The 24,457-nt window shown below is 42.6% G+C and overlaps 1 protein-coding gene across 2 annotated transcripts; it reads right to left on the reverse strand.

Moving 5' to 3' along the window:
* Positions 1-238: 238 nt before the first annotated feature.
* Positions 239-24,044, reverse strand: CCDC117 (coiled-coil domain containing 117). 2 transcript variants are annotated; one of them, XM_089677413.1, is made up of 6 exons: positions 23,893-24,044; positions 19,123-19,454; positions 15,854-15,904; positions 13,722-13,976; positions 9,098-9,241; positions 239-2,151 (listed from the first exon to the last, which is right to left on the reverse strand). In XM_089677413.1, the coding sequence occupies exons 2-6, from the start codon at positions 19,440-19,442 to the stop codon at positions 1,914-1,916; spliced, it is 1,008 nt and encodes a 335-aa protein (XP_089533539.1). In that variant the 5' UTR covers positions 19,443-19,454; positions 23,893-24,044; the 3' UTR covers positions 239-1,913. The 2 variants fall into 2 exon arrangements, with proteins under 2 accessions (XP_089533539.1, XP_089533530.1); XM_089677404.1 differs by having other exon boundaries at positions 23,808-24,044.
* Between the last annotated feature and the right edge of the window lie 413 nt (positions 24,045-24,457).

Genomic DNA, 24,457 nt, shown 5'->3' on the forward strand with positions numbered 1-24,457 from the left:
GGTCAATGGTCATGTGATCACTCAGTCTTAGAGCTGACGGTGAACAGCCATTTAGTCGCGTATGTTTCTTTTTTTCAAATCTCAGTCTCCTCTTTAAATCAAGGATAAAAGGCAAACTGGTCTTTTATCTTGTTTTTCCTATTTGTGGTATGCTTTTCCATGTCCTACAGCTTTACTGCCCCAGTGTTCCAGGTATTAAAGACGTATCATTGCAGATGAAATTAAGAGCAAAATGCCATTAATGTTTTAGGAAATTTATTAAAAAACATTATGTTCAGAGAGCAGAATGTGAAAAAACATATTTACATTAATAATTATGCATGCCAGCATAAAAAAAAAACAAAAAAAAAAATATTATATCTTATGTAGTCATTAAATGAAATATCCAACATATCCCATCATAATAAATTGAACCTGTACCCAGAATAAGCACAATAAAAAGACTCTACAACAAGCCCTCTTTCATCTCTGTAGCTATAAGCACTGTGGAAAAATTCACAATAGACATCCCGAAGTCATTTCCCCCCCCCCTTTTACTTTTTTATGAAGGGCAGATCTTCTGAGCAGACTTCTAATGTAAACATATGGTAGAGGATTTAAAGTGACACTAAACAATATCTTTATTCTCCAAAAAAGAATTCATACACATCCACTACTTTATGACCCTGCAATTTATTTTTCATTATATCAAATTGTGTTTTTCTTATAACGTTCCCTGTGAGCTCCCAAACCTCTCGTTTTCCCCTTACTTCCACTTGAAATAGTCATTGCTCATTAGTTGCGGTCATGTGCACAGTAGTAGGTGGGACCACGGAAAACAACTGTAGCCTCCTTATAACAGAAAGTCGGTCCACAGGAGGAAAAAAAAAAAAAGCAATAGAAAGTACTTTTTTAAATTAACAATACATACTTAAATAAATTTTTTTTTTAGTAGAGTTTAGTGTCACTTTAAAGCGAACTATACTCATATAGAATCCAGCAATACGCCTTCCTGGAACTCACCGGTTTCAGGTGGATGGCTTCTGTGTGTCGAACGCAGGCTGCTGTCATTGGCCAGGCAGAGATGTCACTCCTGTGCATAGGCAGACGTTCCATCAGCTTTGGCATTGCCGAATTTGTGCAGCTTACTGTAAAAAAGGAGCAGACAGGCAGGTATAAAACTTTAATGCAGAAGAGACAAAGCATGTTTTTTCTGCATTAAAAATCCTGCCTGCCAATTTTCATTGTGGAGCCTAAAGTTCCACTTTAAGCGGTTAGAAACTGACTGAAACTGGACATCAGAAGACTTGAGATCTTTGAGGATGTGTTACACAGTACAATCAGCTAGAAAGGTCAGGAATTTCTTGTTTTAAAGCTTAGTTACTGTTTGTTAAGCATATGTATAAACTTTAATGTCTGTAATCTTAGCACAAAAAGGATCAACAGAATAAAACTTGAGTGCCTAGTCAAAAACTGCTTCAAAAGAATTACATAGCATATTCTACAACCTTTTCTTCAAGCAAAATGTCTCAATTTAGCATACCAGTTTTACCATGTTAGTTCAAAGAGTAAGCTACAATAAACTCAAGTAACAGAAAGCTCCCACTCTGGAATATGGAGAATGCTGGCTAGCAAACACTAAACTAGTAGTCCCTAAATCCCCATGTGAAACAGCACAGTTTAAGAATGGTGCCAATATAGTAAAGGCTGGAAATCCCAGCCTACATAAGCAAAGAATTTCTCCATTTCATTCAGTCTTTGTTCTTTGGAAAACCTCACACTTCCAGGGAAAAAAAAATAAAAGCGAAAAAAAATAGGGACTACCCCACAGAATCAGTTTTGACACATCAGTCCAAAAGTTTCCAGCTGCCAATGTTAAAAAAAAAACCCAGACTCCTCAAATTTCTTACCATTAAAAAAAAAAAAAAAAAATTTCAAAGTTCCATTTCCTCCTCTTCTCTGCCCCACAAGGGGTCATTATCACAGTCTAAATTCAAGATGTTAGATTTGTCTTCCTCCAGTGGATCTACTTGCCGGAGGAATGGTGTTTTAGGGGTATCTTGTTTGGATGCTTCCGCTTCTTCCTTATGACTACTGGTAAAACTTTGGAGTTTATCAATAAGAAATTCTGGTTGGGGTTTCCAAAGGACAAGCTCCATGGACGGACGATTCCTGCAACACAAATACTTTATTACAGTACCAAAATATGAGAGAATATGCTTGAATTTAAATTAAATAAAAAGTTTTGGAAATTGGGTTCAGAGCAAGTATTGTGTCCTAAAAGATATCATACATTGAGTGTATCCATTTTAACAAGCGTTAGCTCAGTTGTGCGTTATAAGGATAAAAACAATTGAAATAAAGAATAAAATAAATAAATAAAAAAGCTCCTTAAATTCATTTGGAAATAACCTTTGTAAACAATGCTTTGTAGCAGAATCATAATTTTAGTATAATTAAATTTCCACAAGTTTTTATTTAAACAGTAGTAAGACAGACATGTTCTTAGTACATAGCTCATAGACGGTTCGCCTCATCTTAAATGTGACAAACAATAGGGGGGGAAAAAAAAAAAAGTTTTATTGTAGATAAAAAGTTTTTTTTTTTTTAGTTCTTTTACAGTGAATCCAGAAAGTATTCACAATGCTTAACTTTTGCCACATTTTGTTATGTTACAGCCTTATTCCAAAATGGATTACATTACATTTTTTCCTGAACATTCTACAAACAATACCACATAATGACAACATAAAAGAATTTCGTTTTGCAATCTTTGCAATTTATTAAGAAAATCTACATGCACATAAGTATTCACAGCCTTTGCTCACTACTTTGTTGAAGCACCTTTAGCACCAATTGCAGCCTCAAGTCATTTTGAGTATGATGCTACAAGCTTGGCACACCTATTTTTGGGTAATTTCTCTTCTTCTTTGCAGTACCGCTCAAGCTCCATCAAGTTGGATGGAGAGCGTCGGTGCACAGCCAATTTTCAGATCTCTCCAGAGATGTTCAATCAGGTTCGAGTCTGGGCTCTGGCTGGACACTCCAGGACATTCACAGAGTTGGCCTGTAGCCACTCCTTTGTTATGTGGGCTATGTGCTTAGGGTCATTGTGCTGTTGAAATCTGAACCGTTGCACCAGTCTAAGGTCCAGAGTGCTCCGGAACAGGTTTTCACATTGCTGCATTCATCTTTCCTTTGATCCTAACTAGTCTCCCAGTTCCTGCCACTGAAAAACATCCCTACAACATAATGCTGCCAGCACCATGCTTCACTGTATGGATTGTACTGGCCAGGTGGTGAGCGGTGCCTGGTTTCCTCCAGACATGATACTTGGCATTCAGGCCAAAGAGTTCAATCTTTGTTTCATCAGACCAGAGAGTTTTGCTTTTCATGGTCCGAGAGTCCCTCAGGTGCCTTTTGGCAAACTACAGGCGGGCTGCCATTTGCCTTTTACGGAGGAGTGGCTTCCATCTGGCCACTCTACCATACATGCCTGATTGGTGGAGTGCTGCAGAGATGGTTGTTCTTCTGGAAGGTTCTCCTCTCTCCACAGAGAAACACTCAAGCTCTTTCAGAGTGATCATCGCGTACTTGGTTACCTTCCTGACTAAAGCCCTTCTCCCTCGATCGCTCATTTTGGCCAGGCGGCCTGCTCTAGGTGGTTCTAAACTTCTTCCATTTACAGATGATGGAGGCCACTGTGTTCCTTGGTACCTTCAATGCTGCAGAAATTTTTCTGTACCCTTTCCCAGATCTGTGCCTTGATACAATCCTGACTCAGAGGTCTACGGACAATTCCTTGGACTTCATGGCTTGGTTTGTGCTCTGACATGCACTGTTAACTGTGGGACCTTATATAGACAGGTTTATGCCTTTCCTAACCATGTCCAATCCACTGAATTTCCCACAGGTGGACTCCAATCAAGTTGTGGAAACATCTCACGGATAACCAGTGGGAAAAGGATGCACCAGAGCTCAATTTTGAGTGCCATGGCAAAGGCTGTGAATATTTATGTACATGTGTTTTTTTTTCATTTTTAATAAATTGCAAAGATTTCAAGATGAACTTCTTTCACGTTTGTCATTATGGAGTATTGTTTGTAGAATTTTGAGGGGAAAAAATGAAATTTAATCCACTTTGGAATAAGGCTGTAACAACAAAATGTAGCAAAAGTTAAGTGCTGTGAATACTTTCTGGATGCACTGTACATCTTTTAAAATCTGCATTTGTTACTAGAAAATTGCTTAAAGTAATATTAACCGCTTTCTGACCAACCTATAGCAGAACTATTGTTACAGGGCGGAAGGGCTACGCAAAATCAAGCATATATACAAACGTGATTTCGCATTTCCGGGTAGGGGGGTGCGCACGTGCCACCCTACCCACGTCAGCCTTGGCGGCTACAGATGTTGATCACCGGGTCTCAGCTGGAGATTCCCCGCCAGCACCCGGTGATCACCAAGTATCACTGACAGGGGAGAGGCCTGTGTGTAAACAGCACAGGTCTCCCTCCTGCCAGCAGTAACATGCTGCTGTCTTGGCACAGCAGAGAAATACACAGCAGTAGGTTTCCCTAGTAAATCATACAGCACACTGTTAACCCTTTGATCGCCTCAGATGTTACCCCCTTCCTGCCCAGTGTCATTAGTACAGTGTCAGTGCTTTTTATTAGTGTCATTGGCACTTAGCTCCCCCCCAGTTTCAAAATGCCCACCACAGTCCCGCTACAAGTTGATGATGGCCACCATTACTATAATACAAAAAAAAAATCCAGTATATATGCACACCATCATTTGTCGACGCTATAACTTTCACATAAACCAATTAATTTACATGTATTGGGATTTTTTGTTTTAGCAAAGACATGTAGCAGAATATATTTTGGCCTAGATTTATGAAGAAATTTGATTTTTAAAATTTTTACTAGATATGTTTTATAGCAAAAAGTCAAAAATATACGTTTTTTTTTTCTAAAAAATTGTCTTTGTTTACAGCACAAAAAAAAATTAAAAAAAAAAAATAAAAAAAAAAAACACACACACTAAAGTCTTGAGCATTTACAACCACTTTAACAATTCCCAAACCAGGGGTCCTGCAAAATAAAAAATGTTGCCAGATGCAATTTCTTTTTTTGCATGTCACACTATATTTACACAATTGTTTAACAAATATATTTTCAAGAAAAAATGAATGCAAATGTTGGGGTTGTGCCATGTAAAGACACCAAACACGTTGAGCCTTAAAAATCACACACGCCTGTAAAAAGGCAAAAAAAAAAAATCAGTACCCACAATTCTCCATAGGCAATGCTTTAAAAGCCTTTGAAGTTTCTCAAAATAGATCTAACAGCAAATTATGACCTTGGAATTATTGTTCTCAGTGACATTTGCAGCAATAATTGTGCGGTGTAATCGCTGTTTATGTACAAGTGCGTGCTCATGGGCATTCGGGTGTGTGCACAGGGTAACAGAAAGAGGTTTAATTTTATTACTTTTATTTTATTATAAAATTTAAACTAACAATTTTTCATTTAACTATTTTTAATCACAAGAGGACTAGCAAGCCCCTATGTGATAGCATTGACAAGTCACAGGTTATCTTTACAGAAAAATCTGGGGTCTATTAGATTCCTAAGGTCTCCTCTGCCCTTCACCCCAGCTGATAAAATACAGGATTGTATATGATTGGCTGTTTACCCACCACCCACTTCAGCAGCGACTCTTACAGCTCTGAACCCAGAAAAGCTCAGAGCTGAGCACATCTGATGTTCCCTGGTGTGCTCCTGGTCACCATCCTGAGAGCATGTACTATGGTCCTGCACTTCCCAGAGGAGTAGGAGATAGGGTTGCCACCTCATCCCTTTAAAACCGAACACATTAATTATACAGGTTCTGAGGCTAATGTAATGCAGATAAGGCACTAAGTAAGTTTAGTTACCAACCTTAACAAGCCGCAGCACCTGTGTAATTTATGTGTTCGGTTTCAAGGGGATGAGGCGGCAACTCTAGTAGTGGGTGTCTTGTAGTTTCATAACAGTGATCACTTGTTTGAAAGCCAGGAGGCAGCTGAACAAATTGGTAACAATCTCATAGCTGCTGCACCTGTAAACGTGTGTTAACCCCTTGAGTTCCAGGACATTTATTAATGGGCCAGTGGACATCAAGTGGCTAATTACAAGGTTATTGCCAGATCAATATGTCCATGGGCAGAAAAATAAAAAAAACTGTTCTGGTCCATAGGGGGTGTACAAAATATGAAAGCTGAACTTGTTAATTTGTTTTAATGTAAATAAAAAGTAGACATGTTATTCTTCAAATATATTCCATTTAAGATGCCTCAGACATAATGTATAGATAAAGCTATTTGCAAATTTAAAAGTGCATTTAATTGTTTGTACTGAAAAAATGAATACAATTAAAATGAACTGAAATAAAAAATAAAAAAAATCAATCAGCAGAAAAGTAGCAGCTATGAGAAGGAAGACATTTAGTGCAGGGCTGATCAGGGTTAAAGGAATAAGGGGTTAAATAAGGATACATATGAAACACTTATTTTTCTGGTTCTGAAAGGTTACTTTTAAGACTGGTCGCCCGCTCCCCATTAAGGATTGGCACCTTTGGGGAGTGGGCACCCGCAATTGACAGGTACTTGCTCCCACTTCTGCTGCGATCTCCTAGGCGATTGGAAGTGGAAGTTGTCCTCCTACCCTCCCTCATAGTCTTCTGGGACACGTGACCAGTCCCAGAAGACTACGGGGCCATTCAGGAACTGCAGCGCTACTCGTGCATGCGCAGTGGGCACTCGGCTGTGAAGTCGCAACCTGTCACAGCCGGGTGCCCACACTGACGATGCCAGCGCCTGGAACACCAGACAGCTGGTGAAACAGGCTGTGGTGAGGACACCGCGGGATAGGTGAGTGACTGTTTTTTTTTTTTAAAGTCAGCAGCTACAGTTTTTGTACCTGCTGACTTTCATTTTTTTTGTTACAGAGTGAGTGGAACTCCACTTTAACTGATTTTATATGCAGGTCAAAAAGGTCACACCCATGATCTACAAATTAATGAAATTGTAACAATGCATTGATACACTGTATATACTTTGTCACAAAATGACACCTGCAGTCATTTTACACAGTAGGGGCTACATTTCAGTAGCTCCATTTTGACAGCTGGTAACTGTCAGTAATAGCAGCTGCAGAGCAGGACATAGAAGATACATTCTAGAAGCTATGTTTTTTTGTTTAGGATGTATCCGCATGTACATTTAGCTTGGGTTCAGATCTATCCATGTCTGCTTTTGTGTGTTTTTAAGTGTTACTATTCTACTGGGCATCATAGTTCCTGAAAATGTGCAGAAAATATGACATGCCTCATTCTTACCAACCCAGCACATAGATGTGAACAGGCTGCTTGGATTGACTGTATTTTGAGGAAGCATGCATTTCTGTGAGTTCCAAAACGCATAGGTATGAACCAGGCTTAATGGTCCTGAAGTACTTAAAGCATAAAAACAATTCTAAGTAGAGAACAGTGAAAGGACCAGTATAGCAAGGTACACTGGATTCCTACAGCTATCTGGAGTTAAAAATTAAATACTACAATTTGTCCTAAGCCCTGGAAGTGGCACTTTTGCTTAATAGTTTGACCAGCATAAAAATGAATATAAATAAAAGCATGTGAAAGACAGAAAAGAGACAAAAAAGGAATGTTTAACCACTAGCCTACAGGGCACTTATACCCCCTTCCTGCCCAGGTCAATTTCCAGCTTTCAGCGCTGTCACACTTTGAATGACAATTGCGCAGACATGCAACATTGTACCCATATGAAATTTTTATCATTTTTTTGTGACAGTTTTATTTTGGTGGTGTTTAATCACCTCTGGGTTTTTTATTTTTTCTTAAACAAATCAAAAACCACTGAACATTATGAAAAAAAAAAAAAAGAAGTTTTAGTTTTTGTTATAAAATTTTGTAAATGATTTTTCTCCTTCACTGATATGCACTAATGAGGCTGCAGTGAAGGGGAATGATAAGCTGCACTGATGTACACTTATGGCTGGCACTGATAGGCAGCACTGAAAGGCAGCTCAGATGGGCACTGATATGTGGCATTGATGGGCACTTGCACGAGGCACTGATGAGCACTGACAGGTGGCACTGCTGGGGCTACACTGATCATCATGGCACAGCATGACAGCTCGAGAGGAGAGAAATGCCGATAACTGGCATTTCCCTGTTTACATGTGATCAGCTGTGACTGGACACAGCTGATCACATGACCGAGCCGACATCTTCGGCTCTTTCCGTGATCGGTGATCCGCTGTGTCCACGGGACACAGCGCACCGCCGATCGCCGCACGCTCCCTGAGCCGCGCATGCGCGGTAAGAATGGGAGGACGTCATATGACGTCCTCCCAGAACGAGAGAACCACCTTGCGTCCGTCATTTTACTATATGGCGGGCGGGAGGTGGTTAAACAAAATACTTCTACATGTATATATGGTTGTCAGAATACAATCTGTGATATCTGGATCCTTTAAAGTGTATGTAAAGGCAAGCCTTTTTTGTTTTTAGTGGAGAGACAATAGGCTGTCAAGTTTTTACTGCAATGTCCCTGCCAGAGAGATTAACCCCGCTTTCTGTCCTGATGACAAATTGTCACATAGACAGGAAGCAATATAAAATAAATTTGGCATGATCAGGAGAGCAAGAAGAAATGGGGACTTTTTTTTTTTATTTTATTTCCTACTTTGGAAATATTTTCTTATTGTTGCATTTACAGGACAAGACATTAATGGAAATCTACTCAACGGGACAAACACAGCAAGAAAAACATTATGGCCATTTATACACTCTAGGTTTATGTACCTGAAACATTTACAACAAAATCTGAACACAATCTTGGTAAAAGAGATGAAAACGTCACTCAAAAAGGGAAGTACCTTCACACATTTAACACGCTGCACAAGATATCTGCACCTCCCTCCCCTTCCCCAGACGATACTGTGACCTCACCATCATGCAGCGGTCACAAACATGTACACATTGCCCATCTGAATGTGCTCCATAGTGAGATTCATAAGATTTAACTAAAAATATATATCAAAAGACTCACATGGAATCTACAATCTTCCTGGTCAGTGATTCATCCAAGCCTTTTTTCAAGCTTTCTACGAGTACATCAGACATTACAAGTGTTGGTAAATGGTCATTTTTATTTTCTTCTTCTTCACCATCCTCCTCCTCTTCAATGACTAGCCTAAAACAGAAAAAAAAACTGCAGTGATACTTTGAAAAAGGGTTTTTAAAATTTCACAATCCATGTCACTAAAGATTAGAAACACCAAATAATTGTAAGAATGCTGTTTTCCAGTGTACTACTTACTCAGCTCAGTGACATGCAACTTTTTTTTTTTTTTTAGAACCAGAGCTCAATACTGTAGATAACATTATACCTTAAGTGCATTATACTCTCAAGTTGGCCTTGGAAACACTGGTTACTGTGGAGAATGAGAAGATATTGTGCAACGCCATAAACCATCTGTTCATAGAATAGGCACACTGCTAATAATTTGTGAAAGTGGAGCTCCAGTCTCCAGTAGAGGAGAAAAAAAAAAAAAAAAAAAAAAGGCAGAGGCTACAAAAACTGTAGCTGCCGACTTAACAGCCACTCACCAGTACCTCAAAATCTAGCTGGTTCCCGCTGCGCATTGTGAATTATCCCACAGTCTTCTGGGACAAGTTATGTGTCTCAGAAGACTGTGGGTGGGGAGGATATAACTTCCACTTCTGATTGCCTAGGTGGCTGGAGCGGAACTGGGAGTGGGTACCAGTCAAATATCAGGTACCTGCTCCCCGAAAAATATGCCAATCCTTAACAAGGAGTAGGGATTGAGTCCTTAAAGTGGAATTTCCCCTTTTGGATGGAGCTCTGCTTTAATGCCTAAAAAGTGGATGTAGGCAATAGTTACTGGCGACAGTATTTCTAAGAGCCTTTCAGGACAGCACCTGGAGAGAGCGCAGCTCCACCCACAATCACAGGAAACACTGCAGATTTAAAAAGTCCTCCACCATGCCCTCAGTTATTGCCGAGTAGCCCATGACATGCTGGAAAAAATAAGAACACCATGCCAACAACAGAATCACTGGACATAGTGATCATAAGAAAAATAGAGGGGAGTAGCCGCTGCTGTCCTGAAAGGCTCTTAGAAATACCATCACCGGTAAGTCTCACGAAGGTTTTCCCCCTCAATTGCCTTTCAGGACAGCACCTGGAGACGATAACTGAGTAACTTACCCTAGGGTGGGACTACTGCTTGCAGGACCTTCCTGCCGAAAGACTGGTCAGCAGTCGCCAAGTCCACCCTATAATGACGTGGAAAAGCTGGACCATGTAGCTGCCTTGCAAATCTGTTCTGGAGATGCACCAGCCCTCTCAGCCCAGGAGGCCACCTCTAACCTTGTAGAGTGTGCTGCAATACCTACTGGAGAGTCCTTGCCTATTGCTCCATAAGCTTCCTTGATGGCTTGCCTGAGCCATCTACCCAAAGTACTTTTGAAGGCTCTCTCCCCTTTGCAACTTCCTGAGTAGAGTACAAACAGGGTGTTTTGACTTCTTGAACTCTTTCGAGACCTCCAAAAATTGCAAGAGACATCTACTCACATCCAAAGTATGGAACACTTCCTCTCCCGGATTGGCTGGAGCTGTGCAAAAAGTAGGGAATAGGATTTCCTGAGTACAATGAAAGGTAGAAGAAACTTTGGAAGAAACCCAGGGTCCGTTCTAAGGATCACCCGGTCCCAAAAAATAACTAAAAAGGGTTCAGAAATCAACAGCGCCTGGATCTCACTTATCCGTCAAGCTGAAGTGAATGCCACCAAGAAAATGGTTTGTAAAACTAAATCTCATATCGATGCCTCTACTAGGGACTCAAACGGTTTCTTCATGAGGCCCTGTAAAACTAAAGACAAGTCCCATTTAAAAAAAAATATAATTGAAGCCAGCCTAGCCCTGGCCAAGGACTTACAGAAAAAAAAAAAAAATTCTGAATTAGCAGTTCTGTCCAGGAACACGGATAATGCTGCCACTTGAGATTTAAGGGTACTTAAGGTCACTAACCATTCTTTCATGGAGAAATTCCAAGATGGACACGATCTTCGGGAAACTCTTGTCCAAACACCAGAAATTTATACTGCTTCCACCCCTTCAGATATATTGCTTTGGTTACCTCTTTCCTACTTGAAAGTAGGGTGGAAATAAGCTTACCTGACAGCCCTTTTCTTCTTAGATCTTGAAGAACCATGCTGATATTTTGGGAGCGAGTTTGGGCTTGGAGGAAAGATTCAGTAGGGTCGAGAACCAAGGCCTTTTAGATTTGTTGCCTCTTGCTTGAATTTTCAAAGTACCAGAAGAATGAGCTGAAAGGGAGGGAACGCGTAGGACAACAGGTAATTCTAAGGATAAGCTAGCACGTCCAAGCCTACTGCCTGATCTTCCCTGTGTAGGGAAAATACTGGTGACTCGCAAACAGTTCAACCTGAGGAACTTCCCAAGCTTCTGTGATTAACTGGAAAACTTCCTGATTCAGGCTCCACTCGGACTCTACTACCTTTCTCCTGCTCAGAAAGTCCGCCAGTTGATTCTGAGAGACCTTTAGTGCACAGCCGAAAAGGTAGCTAAATTCTGTTCCGCCCAAGACAGGATCTCCAGTGCTAACTCCGGCAGCCCCCTGCTTCTTGTGCCCAGTCTTGAAATGTAGGCCACTGCTGTTATATTGTCTGAGAGGACCTGAACATGCTTGCCCCCTTACTGACTTGTAAAAAAAAAAAAAAAAAAAAAAAAAAAAGGGACCATGGCAGACCCCTTGACAGGTTGGTCGAATCTTGCCACTGCAGTGCTCTTTTTACATTAGAAGGGATCTTTATAGGTCTGTCCAGGGGATCCTGGTATGCCCATTTTTGGAGAGGGCAGAAATGAAAGCTGGCCCACTGGACAGCCAGAATGGAGCATGTGTAAGCAGCCCCAGCATGGCCATCAGAACTGACACGTACAGATTGGACTGAATCCGACTCAGAGCAGCCTGAACTTTTTCTATCTTCTCCTCCGGGAGGAAGATCTTCTGTTGTACGGAGTCTATGGTATAGCAACAAAATCTTACACTCTGGGCTGGGATCAAGTTGGATTTCTCTAGGTTCAAAAGCCATCCCAGATTTTCCAGATGAGTATGAGTTACCTGCAGATTTGACAACACCTGAGCCCTGGATTCTGCAAACAGGAGCAGGTCATCTAAATATGGCACAACCGAAATCCCCCTTAGCCTGAGCGACTCCAGAGCGTCCGCCATCACCTTGGTGAACAACCTTGGATGAAGATGACAGGCCAAAATGGTAGTGCCTTGAATTGCAGGAGTCAGATGGAATGTACTCAGATTGGACAGCCAGGTGGAGAAATCTTTGAGAAGGTTGAGATATCAGAATGCAAAGATAAGCATCTCGAAGATCGATGGTCGCCATGAAGCACCCCGGGTATAGTAGCTTCCTCACTGAAAAAACTGTGTCTATCCTGAAGTGCTTGTACCGAATGAACTTGTTTAGTATCTTTAGAGTCAGAACTTCCCCGAGGGATTCTCGACTAGAAAAATGTGCGAGTATAACCCCCAACCTGTTTGTTCCTTTGGAACCCAGGTAATTACTTTCTGCTGCATCTGTTCCTTCAAAAGGAACATTATTTCTAAAGCCATCTCTTGATCCCTTGGGAGATTGGTTAAAAAAAAAAAAAAAAAAAAAAAAATCTGGTTGGTCCTGGAGAACTCTAGGCTGTACCCTTGGACAATGATTTTCTTGACAAAGGCACTTGCTGTTGCCTCTTTCCACTGTGGGAATAAAGACCGTAGTCTTCCTCCCAGGGAAGAGAATTGTCATTGCCTCTTGGCAGGCCACTCCGGGGGTCTGAAGACTCCCCCTTTCCCCGTTTTTCTGAAAACTCAAACTTCTTCTCTGGCCTTGTTCTTTATCTCTCTGGGTCTGTAAAAAAGAATTAACATTTTTCCTGACTGGCTGTTTCTTCTTTTTTGACGTGAAAGCTTTCTTCTTATCTGCTGTCCTATCCAAAAACAGTCTCCAGATCTGGCCCAAAACAACAAGTCTCCAGAAAAGGAGATCCCACATAACTTGATCTAGGATGCCTAGTCCCCTGACCAGGTTTTGAGCCAGATGGCTCTCCTGGCTGAGTTACCAAGGCAGAGGACCTGGCCAACATCCTGATGGACTCTGCTGATGTGTCTGCCATATATCTTACAGCTTTTAAAAAGGACAAGGAAAGACTCCAAAAGCTCTCCTCTAGAGGTCCCTGCTTCCACGTTCCCTCAGCTGCTCTAACCAGCACTCTAGGTTTCTAGCCACCATTGTGGAAGCCATTGCTGGTTTGAGGTGGGTCAGGGAAAAATCCCAAGCCTTTTTAAAGGCAAGAGTCTACCCTCTTATCCAATGCATCCTTTAGGATGCCCATATCCTCGAAAGCCAAATCTGTGCGCCTGGAAATCTGCGAGAAGGTCACATCCAATTTTGTTTTTTTTGTTCCAGATCAAGGACTTCTCTTCCTCAAAAGGGGAATCTCCTAATGACGGATTTGAAAAAGAAAGGGCCTCTCTCTAATGTTGCCACCACATCTAAGACAATATATAATTATTTGCTCTTCAAAAAAGACAAACTTTAGATGTCATAAACTATATAAATTTTACCTGCTTTCAATATCCCTAATTCTTCTAAGAGCAGTATCAGACTGAGATTCTACTGTGGTTTCATCCATACCCTCAGTGAGGGTTGCCTGCATCTCAGATGATGGTACACAAAGCAATGGAGCTACAGCTTCTTGCATGTCTTGTGAATGGCTAGGTCTCCAGCAGGACTGTAATTCATCTCTGGTATAAGTGGTTGGAGTTTGACATCCTTCATGAACAGGAGGTGCACAGAGCTTCCTTCTTTTCAATGGACAGCTAGAATAAAAAAAAATATAAGTAAAACAAACAAAGCCCATTGTATTTACAAATATTCTCATGCCTGCTATGTTTAAAATAAACCTGTCAGAGAAATCTAGAGGCTTCCATTGCCGACACCCTCAGGTAATCTTTATGTTAAGCAAACTATTGGCTTCAATATCATCACCAACTCAGAACGAGTGTGCAAATTAGGACAGTTTCATTGTTTCCATTAGAAAGAAAATTTAATTTGCTGCACAAAAAAAGAAAACTAAAACAGTTAAAGCAGCCAGCACCAAGGTATAGGGTACACTATACAATCTACCAATATTTGCTTAAGTGACGAAGAACAGAAAAAACCCCACACCTCTGAAAAGTGAAATGACACTCTGAAGAGCTCTTTCAATAGTAAATATTATGGCTCATATTTCTCAGAAGGGTGAACCAGTACTTTAAATAGATAGCTTAATAACCATGAATACAAATACAATATATAATGGAGATATGAAAAACAAAAAGGTACCTCTGAAAGGTAAAATGACACTCTGAACATTGAGCTCAGAAGTGAATAAATAACGAATATTCCTCTGAAGGATGAAACCAAACGCTCTAAAGAGCCAGCTCAGTGACCACTATAAATATAAAATCAGTATTCAATAACATAAAAGGTCCTCTGAAAAGTGAACCCCAATAGTCCTCTGTATAAGCAGGATATCTTGATAATTCCACTCTCAACATGTATCCTCCACAAACAGTACTCTGAGGCTTACCAGAGCATATGTGACCTCCACACAAGAAGTCACAAACAGCTTTAATGTCAAGCAAGATGCTCCCCTGCACCGTGGTACAAAGGGTAATGGCTCACCTCCTGATCTCATTCCATGCTCAGTAGCAGTATCATACATGTAATAAAGTTCAAATAATGCTTCCCATAGTGTATACCTGATTAATACATTCAGTAGAAGCAACAGGAGACCCCACATGAAATGGTAGTGAAGTGAAGAATGAAGTGATTGTAAAAGGTAAACTCCGGAACAATCACTTTCAGAGGGATACTCGCTATTTATGCACTATTGAGATCACTTTTCATAGTAGAATTTCCATTATATATTTGTATTCATAATGATTATTGAGCTAACCCTATAAAAAGTAATGGTGCACTGAAATGAAAATTCTGGTGCAGAAACCCATACCGAAAATTTAGAATGAACGTGGCCGAAAACCGAACCAAAACATCTGTGTTTGTGGGGTTGGGCAGTGTGTGCAAGGAGGGGGCAGGAGAGAAGCAGTGTATACAGTGAGGGAGCAGTGTATATAGAGAGGCTCCCTCACTGGCTGTCACTATATGTCAGTGCCGGTTTTTAAATGTAATTGCCAGCTTTTCTTTCCCCTTCACTATAGCTCAGCGTATGAGCTGTCACTTTCCCGAAGCTAAAGGAAACTAAGGGGTGGGGTCAATGGATAATGTCACTGGGTGACCCTGCCCCTTTGTTTTCTTTAGCCCTCCAACAATGACAGGAGAGAGCCATGATTTCCAAAAACGCATTAAAAGGTCACACACTACAAGTGATCATGACTGTTCAACCAGTTGGACTTTAAGATTTTACTTATGCTTGGCACTCCTGACCCACCTGCACAATCTTAAAAAGGACACAAATTTTGAGGATCCTACATGAGTCAAGTTTTGCACTACCACACCCATAAGCTACATAGCTCTCAGTGCAGCATGGTGGGTATGAACTATATTTCTGGCAAGATCACCTACGAATGCTGACCTAACATAACAAAAGCAAAAAAAAAAAAAAGAAGGGGGGGGGGGGCTGCAAAGGCCTTGTGTTCTGCACAAGATATGTGTTTTTAGAATTAAAGTTTAAGAACACTAAACTGTTACTTACTCAAAGACATCTTGATCTCGCCTATGCTTTTTCCTTATTCGGCTACTAGGCCTAAAAAGTAAATAAAAAAACACTATCAGAAAACACAAAATAGCACTGCAAAGCAAAGGCAAATTAGTGTGTAGCTAATTGTCAGGTATAGTGTTTTTGCATACATTTTCTTTAGGTTTAGAAAGAAAAATCCAGTCAAAAATGTTTTGATATCTTTTTACTCAGTAAACCTCTGCAATACATGCACATTCCACATGTATTATCCCTTTGGAGACCCTGCAAATATACACTTCTCAAAAAAAAAAATAAAAAAATGAAAGGAACACTTTGAAAACACATCAGATCTCAAAACGGGGAAAAATATCATGCTGGATATCTATATTCATATGGACTGGGTAATGTGTTAGGAATGTAAGGATGCCCCATCGTTTGATGGAAAATTAACAATGATCAACCTACAGAGGACTGAATTCAAAGACACCAAGAAAATCAAAGTGAAAACATAATGCAGCAGGCTAGTCCATTTTGCTGAAATTTCATTGCAGCAACTCATAATGGTACTCAGTAGTTTGTATGGCCCCCACATCCTTGTCTGCATGCCTGACAACGTCAGGGCATGCGACTAATGAGACAACAGATGGTTTCCTGGGGTATTTCCTCCCAGATCTGGATCAGGGCAACACTGAGCTCCTGGACAGTCTGAGGTGCAACCTGACAGTGTCGGATGAACGGAAACATGATATCCCAGAGGTGTTCTATTGGATTTAGGTCAGGCGAGCTTGGGGGTCATTCAATGGTATCAATTCTTTCATCCTCCAAGAACTGCGTGCGTACTCTTGCCACATAAGGCCGGGCATTGTAGTGCACTGGGAGAAACCCAGGACCTACTGCCCCAGCGTAGGGTCTTACAATGGGTCCAAGGATTTCATCTCGTTTCATAATGGCAGTCAGGGTGCCATTGTCTAGCCTGTAGAGGTCTGTGTGTCCCTCCATGGACATGCCTCCTCAGGCCATCACTGACCCACCACCAAAACAGTCATGCTGGACGATGTTTCAGGCAGCATAATGTTCTCCATGGCTTCTCCAGACCCTTTCACGTCTGTCACATGTGCTCAGGATGAACCTGCTCTCATCTGAAAAGCACAGGGCACCAGTGGCAATCCTGCCAATTCTGGTGTTCAATGGCAAATGCCAATTGAGCTCTATGGTGCCAGGCAGTGAGCCCTCGGGCCACAACCTCATGAAGTCTGTTTCTGATTGTTTGGTAAGAGGCATTCACACCAGTGGCCTGCTGGAAGTCATTTTGTAGGGCTCTGGCATTTAGCAATGGCACGTATTGATGTGCCAGTCCTGGAGGAGTTGGCCTGCCTCTGCAACCTCTGTAGGGTCCAGGTATCGCCACATGCTACCAGTAGTGACACTGATTCTAGACAAATGCACAACTAGTGAAAAACAGCCAGAAAAGATGAGTAGGGAAAAAATGGTCAGTGACCTCCACTGATTAACAATCCCCTCTGCTACTTAACTGACCACATCAATATCCCAGGAGTTTAATTGACTTGATGCTATACTCTGATTAAAAAGCGTTCCTTTCTGGTGGTCTGATGTCACCTTTTCTGCCTTTGCTACCTATTATTAACAACCCTCTTTTCCCGCCGGGTTTGGATCACCCAGGGGCGTTTTCTTGGTGGGTGACTAATGGTTTTTCGCAAGTGCGACACTTTTTGATTTTTCGGTCCTTTCCCACCTGGGACTCTCTTCGGGAATCCCGGAATATCCTCCCAGCGGAATTTTTTCGATATCTTCAATTGCGACACTGGCTGCTCTCGCTGCGGGGTACTTCTGCGTTCCCGTACCAGAAATCTGCCTTTGAACAACTTTGCCAACAGCGTCCGGGCGCTCCGGGCCTTATATCCCTTCTTTATGCAGCTCTGAACAGACGCTCATCGCATACTTCTCTTTCATATGTTGTTCAGTGGGAGCGCGACCTGGGAGTGGCTGTGGATCCGGAGGACTGGAATAAGGCCTGGTCACTCATAGCTAAATGCTCATTTAATACGACCACACTGGAGGCAGCCTATAAGGTTTTGTTTCGTTGGTACTGGGTTCCGGCTCGGTTGGCCCGGGCTAACCCTGCCTGTAGTGATCGATGTTTTCGGGGTTGTGGTCATCGTGGTGATGTATTGCATATCTGGTGGTCATGCCCGAGACTGTTTCGTTTTTGGTCTCGTGTATTTGGCCTCCTTTTCACTTTGTTCCATCTCTCCATACGCCGGGATGTTCGGTATGCTTTGCTTCATTGCCCCATACCGGGCCTCTTGGCTCACCAGCAGAAGTTGGCTTCCTATCTGTTTTTATCCGCCACTAGAACAATTGCTCAGGCCTGGAGGAGTCCGTTTGTCCCTCTTCAGGGGGTGCGGGATCGTATGACCACTATGATGCTCAACGAACAGATGTCGAGTATCCGCAATGACTCCCAACGTAAATTTTTGAAAATATGGGAGCCGTGGTTGCAATATGCCCTTCCCTCACTCTCCCCGGCTAGTCTGGGGATGTAATGGCGTTCGGTGTTGGCGCTCTTGAATCCCTGCTCTTTGCCCCCCCCCCCTTTTTTTTTTTTTTTTTTTTCTCCTTTTTCTCTCTCTCTCTGTTTTTGGTGTGACTAGGACAGCTGCATTTAGTTGTTATAATCAGTTACATTAATGTTTTGTAACTTATGTGCCTTTGATAGCCCCTGCGTGGGCGTACCTTTTGCCCTGTTGGCATTAGAGCATTGTTTTTCCCCTTTTTTTTTATTTGGCATTTTGTTTATCTGTGCAATTGATAGCCCCTGCGTGGGCGTGTTTTACTGCCTCTGTTTATACTGTTTAAAAAATTTAATAAAAACCATTGAAATAGAAAAAGCGTTCCTTTAAATTTTTTTTGAGCAGTGTAGAATACGTGCTAATTTTCCAGCAATAGCTCACATCCCAAATTTTCTTCAGTTGACTCAATCAATGCTTTTTACTGGGCTGAAATCACAAGAAATGGTGTCAGCCCCACCCAACTGTCTTTTGCCAAACTACTGAATCCTTCCCCTTGCTCACAACAGAGTAATTACTTTGTAGTTCAAGATAATAACTGGAAGGAGCCCTTGAAATAACAAAGGAAGTATGTACAGAACAGCTCAGGCATTTTGTTTTATTAAACAAATATAACAAAATGCTTTCAATCATATATTCAATAGACCAAAAGAACACATAAGAGAAGATCATTTTTTACATACACTTTAAACTTACCCAGTACAAGTCTGAGCTATAACATGGGTCATCCCAGCATTCTGCACAGGCAATGCATTTCCCAAAAACGTGCCCATAATTTCTCCTCCAGTAACAGGGTTTGCAAGAAAAGGGCTATACATATTGAAGCATGAACCATTATTGCCGAGGCCAGTACCAATGGGAATACTGTTCATTTGGTTATGTTCATTGCCAGGTGTATCAAGAAAAGGAGAATTGACAATCCCTGATGCATTGGTCCTCTGAAGAAATGGGTCTGGCTGATGGTACTCCATTCTGTACAATGGTATTGAACTAAAAGCTCTGTTAATGGCAGCCATTCCAACTTTCCTCTGGGAGAGAAAAAAAAAAAGTGTTATAAACAAAATCTATTCCAAATATAAGGTTTAAAGATCAGTCAAAAAAAGAAAACAGATGCCCTCCCCCTGCATTGACAAAAACATGCACACTTTGGATATCTTCTTAAGACACACACTACAATCTGACCATACAATCCACTTTACGTTCACCAAAACTTTGTAACGTAATCACCTACCTAAACTATCCAATCAGTCTGTATCTAACCAACAGCCCTTGGACTACATGCTTGTTGGAAGATCTAAAAGGATATTGTACAAAAATTATAGTGTGTAGTGAGCCTAAAGCAAACCTTACATGAAAATTCAAGGTACGCTTTACTGACACGCCCCACCCCGATACAAGACGCCAGCTTCTCTGTGTTAAAACAACAACTGACACATCCTTGGCTCTCACCCACTTCCTGCCAGTAATGTCACCGCGCCCCAACGCTGCCTCCAGGGAAATGTGGGCACTCCTAACTCACAAAGATGTGCTCCTCATTGCAGGAGTGTACACCAATCTGCCATAACATTATGACCACTGGCAGATAAAGTGATGTCTGGTATGCACTTTCAGTTTTTTATTCGTTTAACCCAGTGGGCGGAACGAAAAAAAAAAATGAAGAGTTCAGCAGGACATCTTGTATTATCCGATGTTAGTACAGCGATCTTGTCACTGAGCTATTGTGTTCTGACAGGGGGACGCCCTGAACAGAGCAGAACACACCGGTCAGCACTCTCGGCCATTGGCTGAGAGCAATGCTCGGATGCCAATCAGCAGACCTTTTTCGGACATGCCCTTTTGACAGAAGTTTGGCCAGCTTTTGTCAGACTGACTGCCGTATACACGGGCCAAATGTCGACTGGTTTCAATGGCCAATACCGCTCAATACTCAGCCTGGGTGTATGGGGCTCGAATAACGTTGATTATCTTGCTACAACACCATCTGAAAGTGGACGGGATATATCAGGAAGCCTGTGAACATGTTGTCCCTGAAGCTGATGTGTTGAAAGCAGAAAAAAAATGGGCAAGCATAAGGATTTGAGTGACTTTGACAAGGACCAAACTGTAATGGCTAGACGACTGGGTCAAACTCCAAAACTGCAGCTCTAGTAGGATGTTCCTAGTCTGCAGTGATCAGGACCTAGCAAAAAAGGTCCAAGGAAGGAAAATCAGTGAACCAGCAACAAGGCTATGGGCAGCCACAGCTCAATGATGCATGTGGGAGCGAAGGCTAACCAGCGTAGTCCCATCCAACAGAAGAGCTATTGTAGCTCAAATTGCTGAAAAAGTTGATGGTTCCTATAGAAAGGTGCCAGAACACACTGTGTATAGTATAGCTGCAGATTGGTCAGGGGGGGTCCATGCTGACCCATGTCCACAGGGGGCTTGTGAAAATCAGAACTGGACCACGGAACAATGTAAGAAGGTAGCCTGGTCTGATGAATCATGTGGATGGCTGGGTGCACATGGGAAGAGAAGGCACCCAGAATGCACTATAGCAGGGGTCTCCAAAATGTCTAAAGGGCTAGTTTACTGTCCTTCACTTTAGGGGGGCCGAATTGTGCCCAGTGGGAGTAAACAATGCCCAATCTTTAGTATTGGGGTAGAAAAAGTGGGTGTCACTGGGTGGAATAGTGTCCCATTTTAGTTGCCAGTGGAAGGAATTATGCCCCATCATTGGTGTGAAAGGAATAGTGCCCCATTGTTGGTGTCAGTGGTTGGAATTATGCCCCATTGCTGTTGTCAGTGGCAGGAATAAAGCCTCAAGGGCCAGATAAAGGCAAGCAAAGGGCCGCAGTTTGGAGGCCACTGCACTATAGGAAGAAGGCAAACCAGTGGAGGCAGCGTGATCCTTTGGACAATGTTCTGCTAGGTAATCTTGGTCCTGCCATTCATGTGGATGCTACCCAACATGTACCACCTACCTAAACATTGTTGCTGACCAAGTATACCCCTTCATGGAAACGGTATTCCCCCAGGGCCTCTTTCAGTAGGATAATTAACCCTGCCACACTGCAAAAATGCTTCACGAATGGTTGGAGGAACACAAAATGAGTTTGAAGTATTAACTTGGCCTCCAAATTATCAGGATCTCAATCCATTTGAGCATCTGTGGGATGTGCTAGAAAAACCAAGTCCAATCCATGAAGGCCCCTCCTGGAACATACAGGACTAACCCCTGGTTCACATTAGTGCAGGCAAGGCAGCGCATTCATTTGAATGGGTTGCTGTGCCTGCATTTGAGGCAGGGAAAAAGGTGCATGCATCTTTTCCAAAACGCATGTGCACGGAAACCGCAGGATCATTTTGACCGTGCAGTTCTCACATCTGCATTCGCGCTGGGTGATGAGATGTGTGGGTTGCCATTCAGAATGAACGGCACCCCCCTATGTCTCGCAAGAAAAACACAATGTGCTGTGGCTCTGAGGAAGAGACCTTGAAATGCGTTAGCCTCCTGGAAGTCAAGGGTTCCATTTTTTTGGACTTATATGCAATGTGGATTGGACACCGCTGTTTAGTGTGATGTGCCTTTGACCTGTTTGCCTATTGTATGATACTTACTTTTTATCCTTCCAATACATTTTTTACAATAATGCACTAGGCCAGTGCACCCTCTGTTTGTTTTCTTTGTATCCAGTGACATTGGACTACCCTGGTCTGTTGAGGGCAGCAAGGAGTGCATTTTCCAGGATATCTGTGGTGGTACCATAACCCTAGCCAAGTCCATCCCAAAGCGCAGGAGTACAGAGTTTGCTGTGGTTGCAGGTATCGCACCAAGCCTCAGCATGTGGGTTAGTGTACGCCTAGCCTTAAAGGATTGGCTACCAACGGCTTGGTGCCAGATACCACACCTTCAGACGTCCAGTGGAGTCCATGTCTAGATGGGTTGGGAATGTTTGGGTGGTATAAGTGGGACCTACTCATTATTAGGTAGGTTGTCATGTTATGGTGTATATGAAGGTTCCCCCCTTTCCTCATCCATCTATGAATGGACACATTGTCCGATACAGATCTTCGGCCGGTAGGGTTGCCACCTCATCCCCTTAAAACCGAACACACATTAATTACGCAGGTTCTGGAGTAACTGAATGCAGATAAGGCACCAAGTCACATCAAAGTCGATTTTGAAAACGCGTGACTTACAGTGAAGTTGCACGATTTCAAAATCGGGTGACCTGCCAATCTCAGTTGCGGCTTGCAAGACATCCGATACAGATGTCTATGCAAATGGCAACAAAAGTAGTGCATGTACTACTTTAGAAACTGGTATGGCTCCGACCAAGTCGGAACCGCACCGATGTGTCCGCTCTAGGCTTGGTTCACACTGGATGCGATTTAAATTTGCGTATTTTGTTTGCATTTTCTGAAGAGTTGTTTGCAGCTTGTGAAGATTTTCCAGCGATTTCTTGCATTTTCCATGGCGTTTTGCAGTGTGATTTCTATTGTAATCTATGTATGTGAAATTGCAACAAACTGCGCACATTTTGTTTGCCGTGTTTTCTGAAGATTTCTCAACGATTTCTTGCGTTTTGCAGTGCGATTTCTATTGTAGTCTATGTGAAATTGCAACAAACTGCAGAAAAAGTAATACAAGAACTACTTTTGAAATTGCCGTGCAGCAAATTGTGCATGTTAAGACACTCACATGTACTAGATCCGATTTCAATTCCCAAATCGCACCTGAAATTGCGGCAGTGTGACCGGGGCTTACAGTGAAGTCGCACGATTTCAGAATCAGGTGACCTGCCGATTTCCTTGGGATGTGCAAGACATCTGACACAATTGTCTATGCAAGTCGCAACAAAAGTAGTGCATGTACTACTTTTGAAATTGGTGAGGCTCCGACCAAGTCAGAACCGCACCGATATGACCGCTCTAATATGGTGCGATTTGGCATACGATTTGCAAATCGCCTGGCATGCAAATCACATCCGATGTGACCGGGGGCTTAAGACATTCACATTCATTAGATTCGATTTCAGGTACGATTACAATTCCCAAATCGCGGTGGTGAAATCGCGGTGGTGTGATCCAGGGATCAGACAACAGGGTACGACTGGTCATACGATTTGCAAGTCGCAGGGCATGCCAAGTCGCACCCGATGTGACCAGGGTGTAGGGATGAGGTGACAACCCGATCTGTCAGCCTGCTCCTCCATGTCCGATGTGAAGAAGCCTCTACAGGTGGTCACCCTCCTCTACCTGCACTGCCCACGTCTCCCCCGGCAGGGTGAAGCGGGGACACGGCGGTGCTCACTCTATCACGCTTCTGTTTACTGTGACAGCAGAGAACTGGCGGAACAATAACAAGAGCCCACGTGTGTGCACACAGCGACACTCACCCGTCACCACGAGTCACCTCTCCTCCCTCCGCTGCAGGGCCCACCACACTTCCGAACCAGCCCGAGGCCCCCGGAGCGCGCTCACCTCACTTGTCCCCGATACACTAGAGCGCGCACTGCTCCCCTCAGCCGCAGAGATCCATTACTGGGCGGTGCTTGTGCTTTTCTAGAACGCTCCGAACCTTTCCACTCGTCTACCATAGAGGAGACTTCTGATGGGGCCAGAGAGGACGGCGGGGGGTGTGGCTCGGGAGGGTGGGGGGGCGGACAGAGAGCTGCTATTTCCTCCATAGAGGAGGCGGCAAGCAAGAATAGAGGGCGGAACCTAGAGTGGCTAATATGTCGCTGGGCTGCGCGCTGACGTATTGTTGGTTATCTAGTTTTAGTCTAAAATGGATACTTGACCGACAGCTACTGTATGTAGTGGAAGGCATCTTGTAATCGATTTATATCCAGCAAGACAGGCCTCGGTGTTATTTAGAGTTGGTTGGTTCGAGAAAGATTGTAGAGATGTATGCATCCAGTCTAATATTTAGCACATTTTCGGTTTGTATGTGGCTGGAAGGAGCGTTTCCATGCATACTATTTGGATGTGCTGTCGAATGCACCCATTAAAAGGGGCATGCACTGCTGATTGTGTTGCTTTGTGT

This window comes from Staurois parvus, unplaced genomic scaffold, assembly GCF_062004578.1.
Source record: "Staurois parvus isolate SC_StPar_1 unplaced genomic scaffold, SC_StPar_1.0 ptg000014l, whole genome shotgun sequence".
Lineage (NCBI taxonomy): Eukaryota > Metazoa > Chordata > Amphibia > Anura > Ranidae > Staurois > Staurois parvus.

Excerpts from the sequence above, each read along its gene's own strand:
- CCDC117 (XM_089677413.1), bottom strand. The coding sequence starts at position 19,442 with ATGGCTGCCATTAACAGAGCTTTTAGTTCAATACCATTGTACAGAATG. Across the intron at positions 15,905-19,122 it reads ATAGCTCAGACTTGTACTGG|GCCTAGTAGCCGAATAAGGA; the intron begins GTAAGTTTAAAG and ends TTTACTTTTTAG. Across the intron at positions 9,242-13,721 it reads ATTAGGGATATTGAAAGCAG|GCTAGTCATTGAAGAGGAGG; the intron begins GTAAAATTTATA and ends TTTCTGTTTTAG.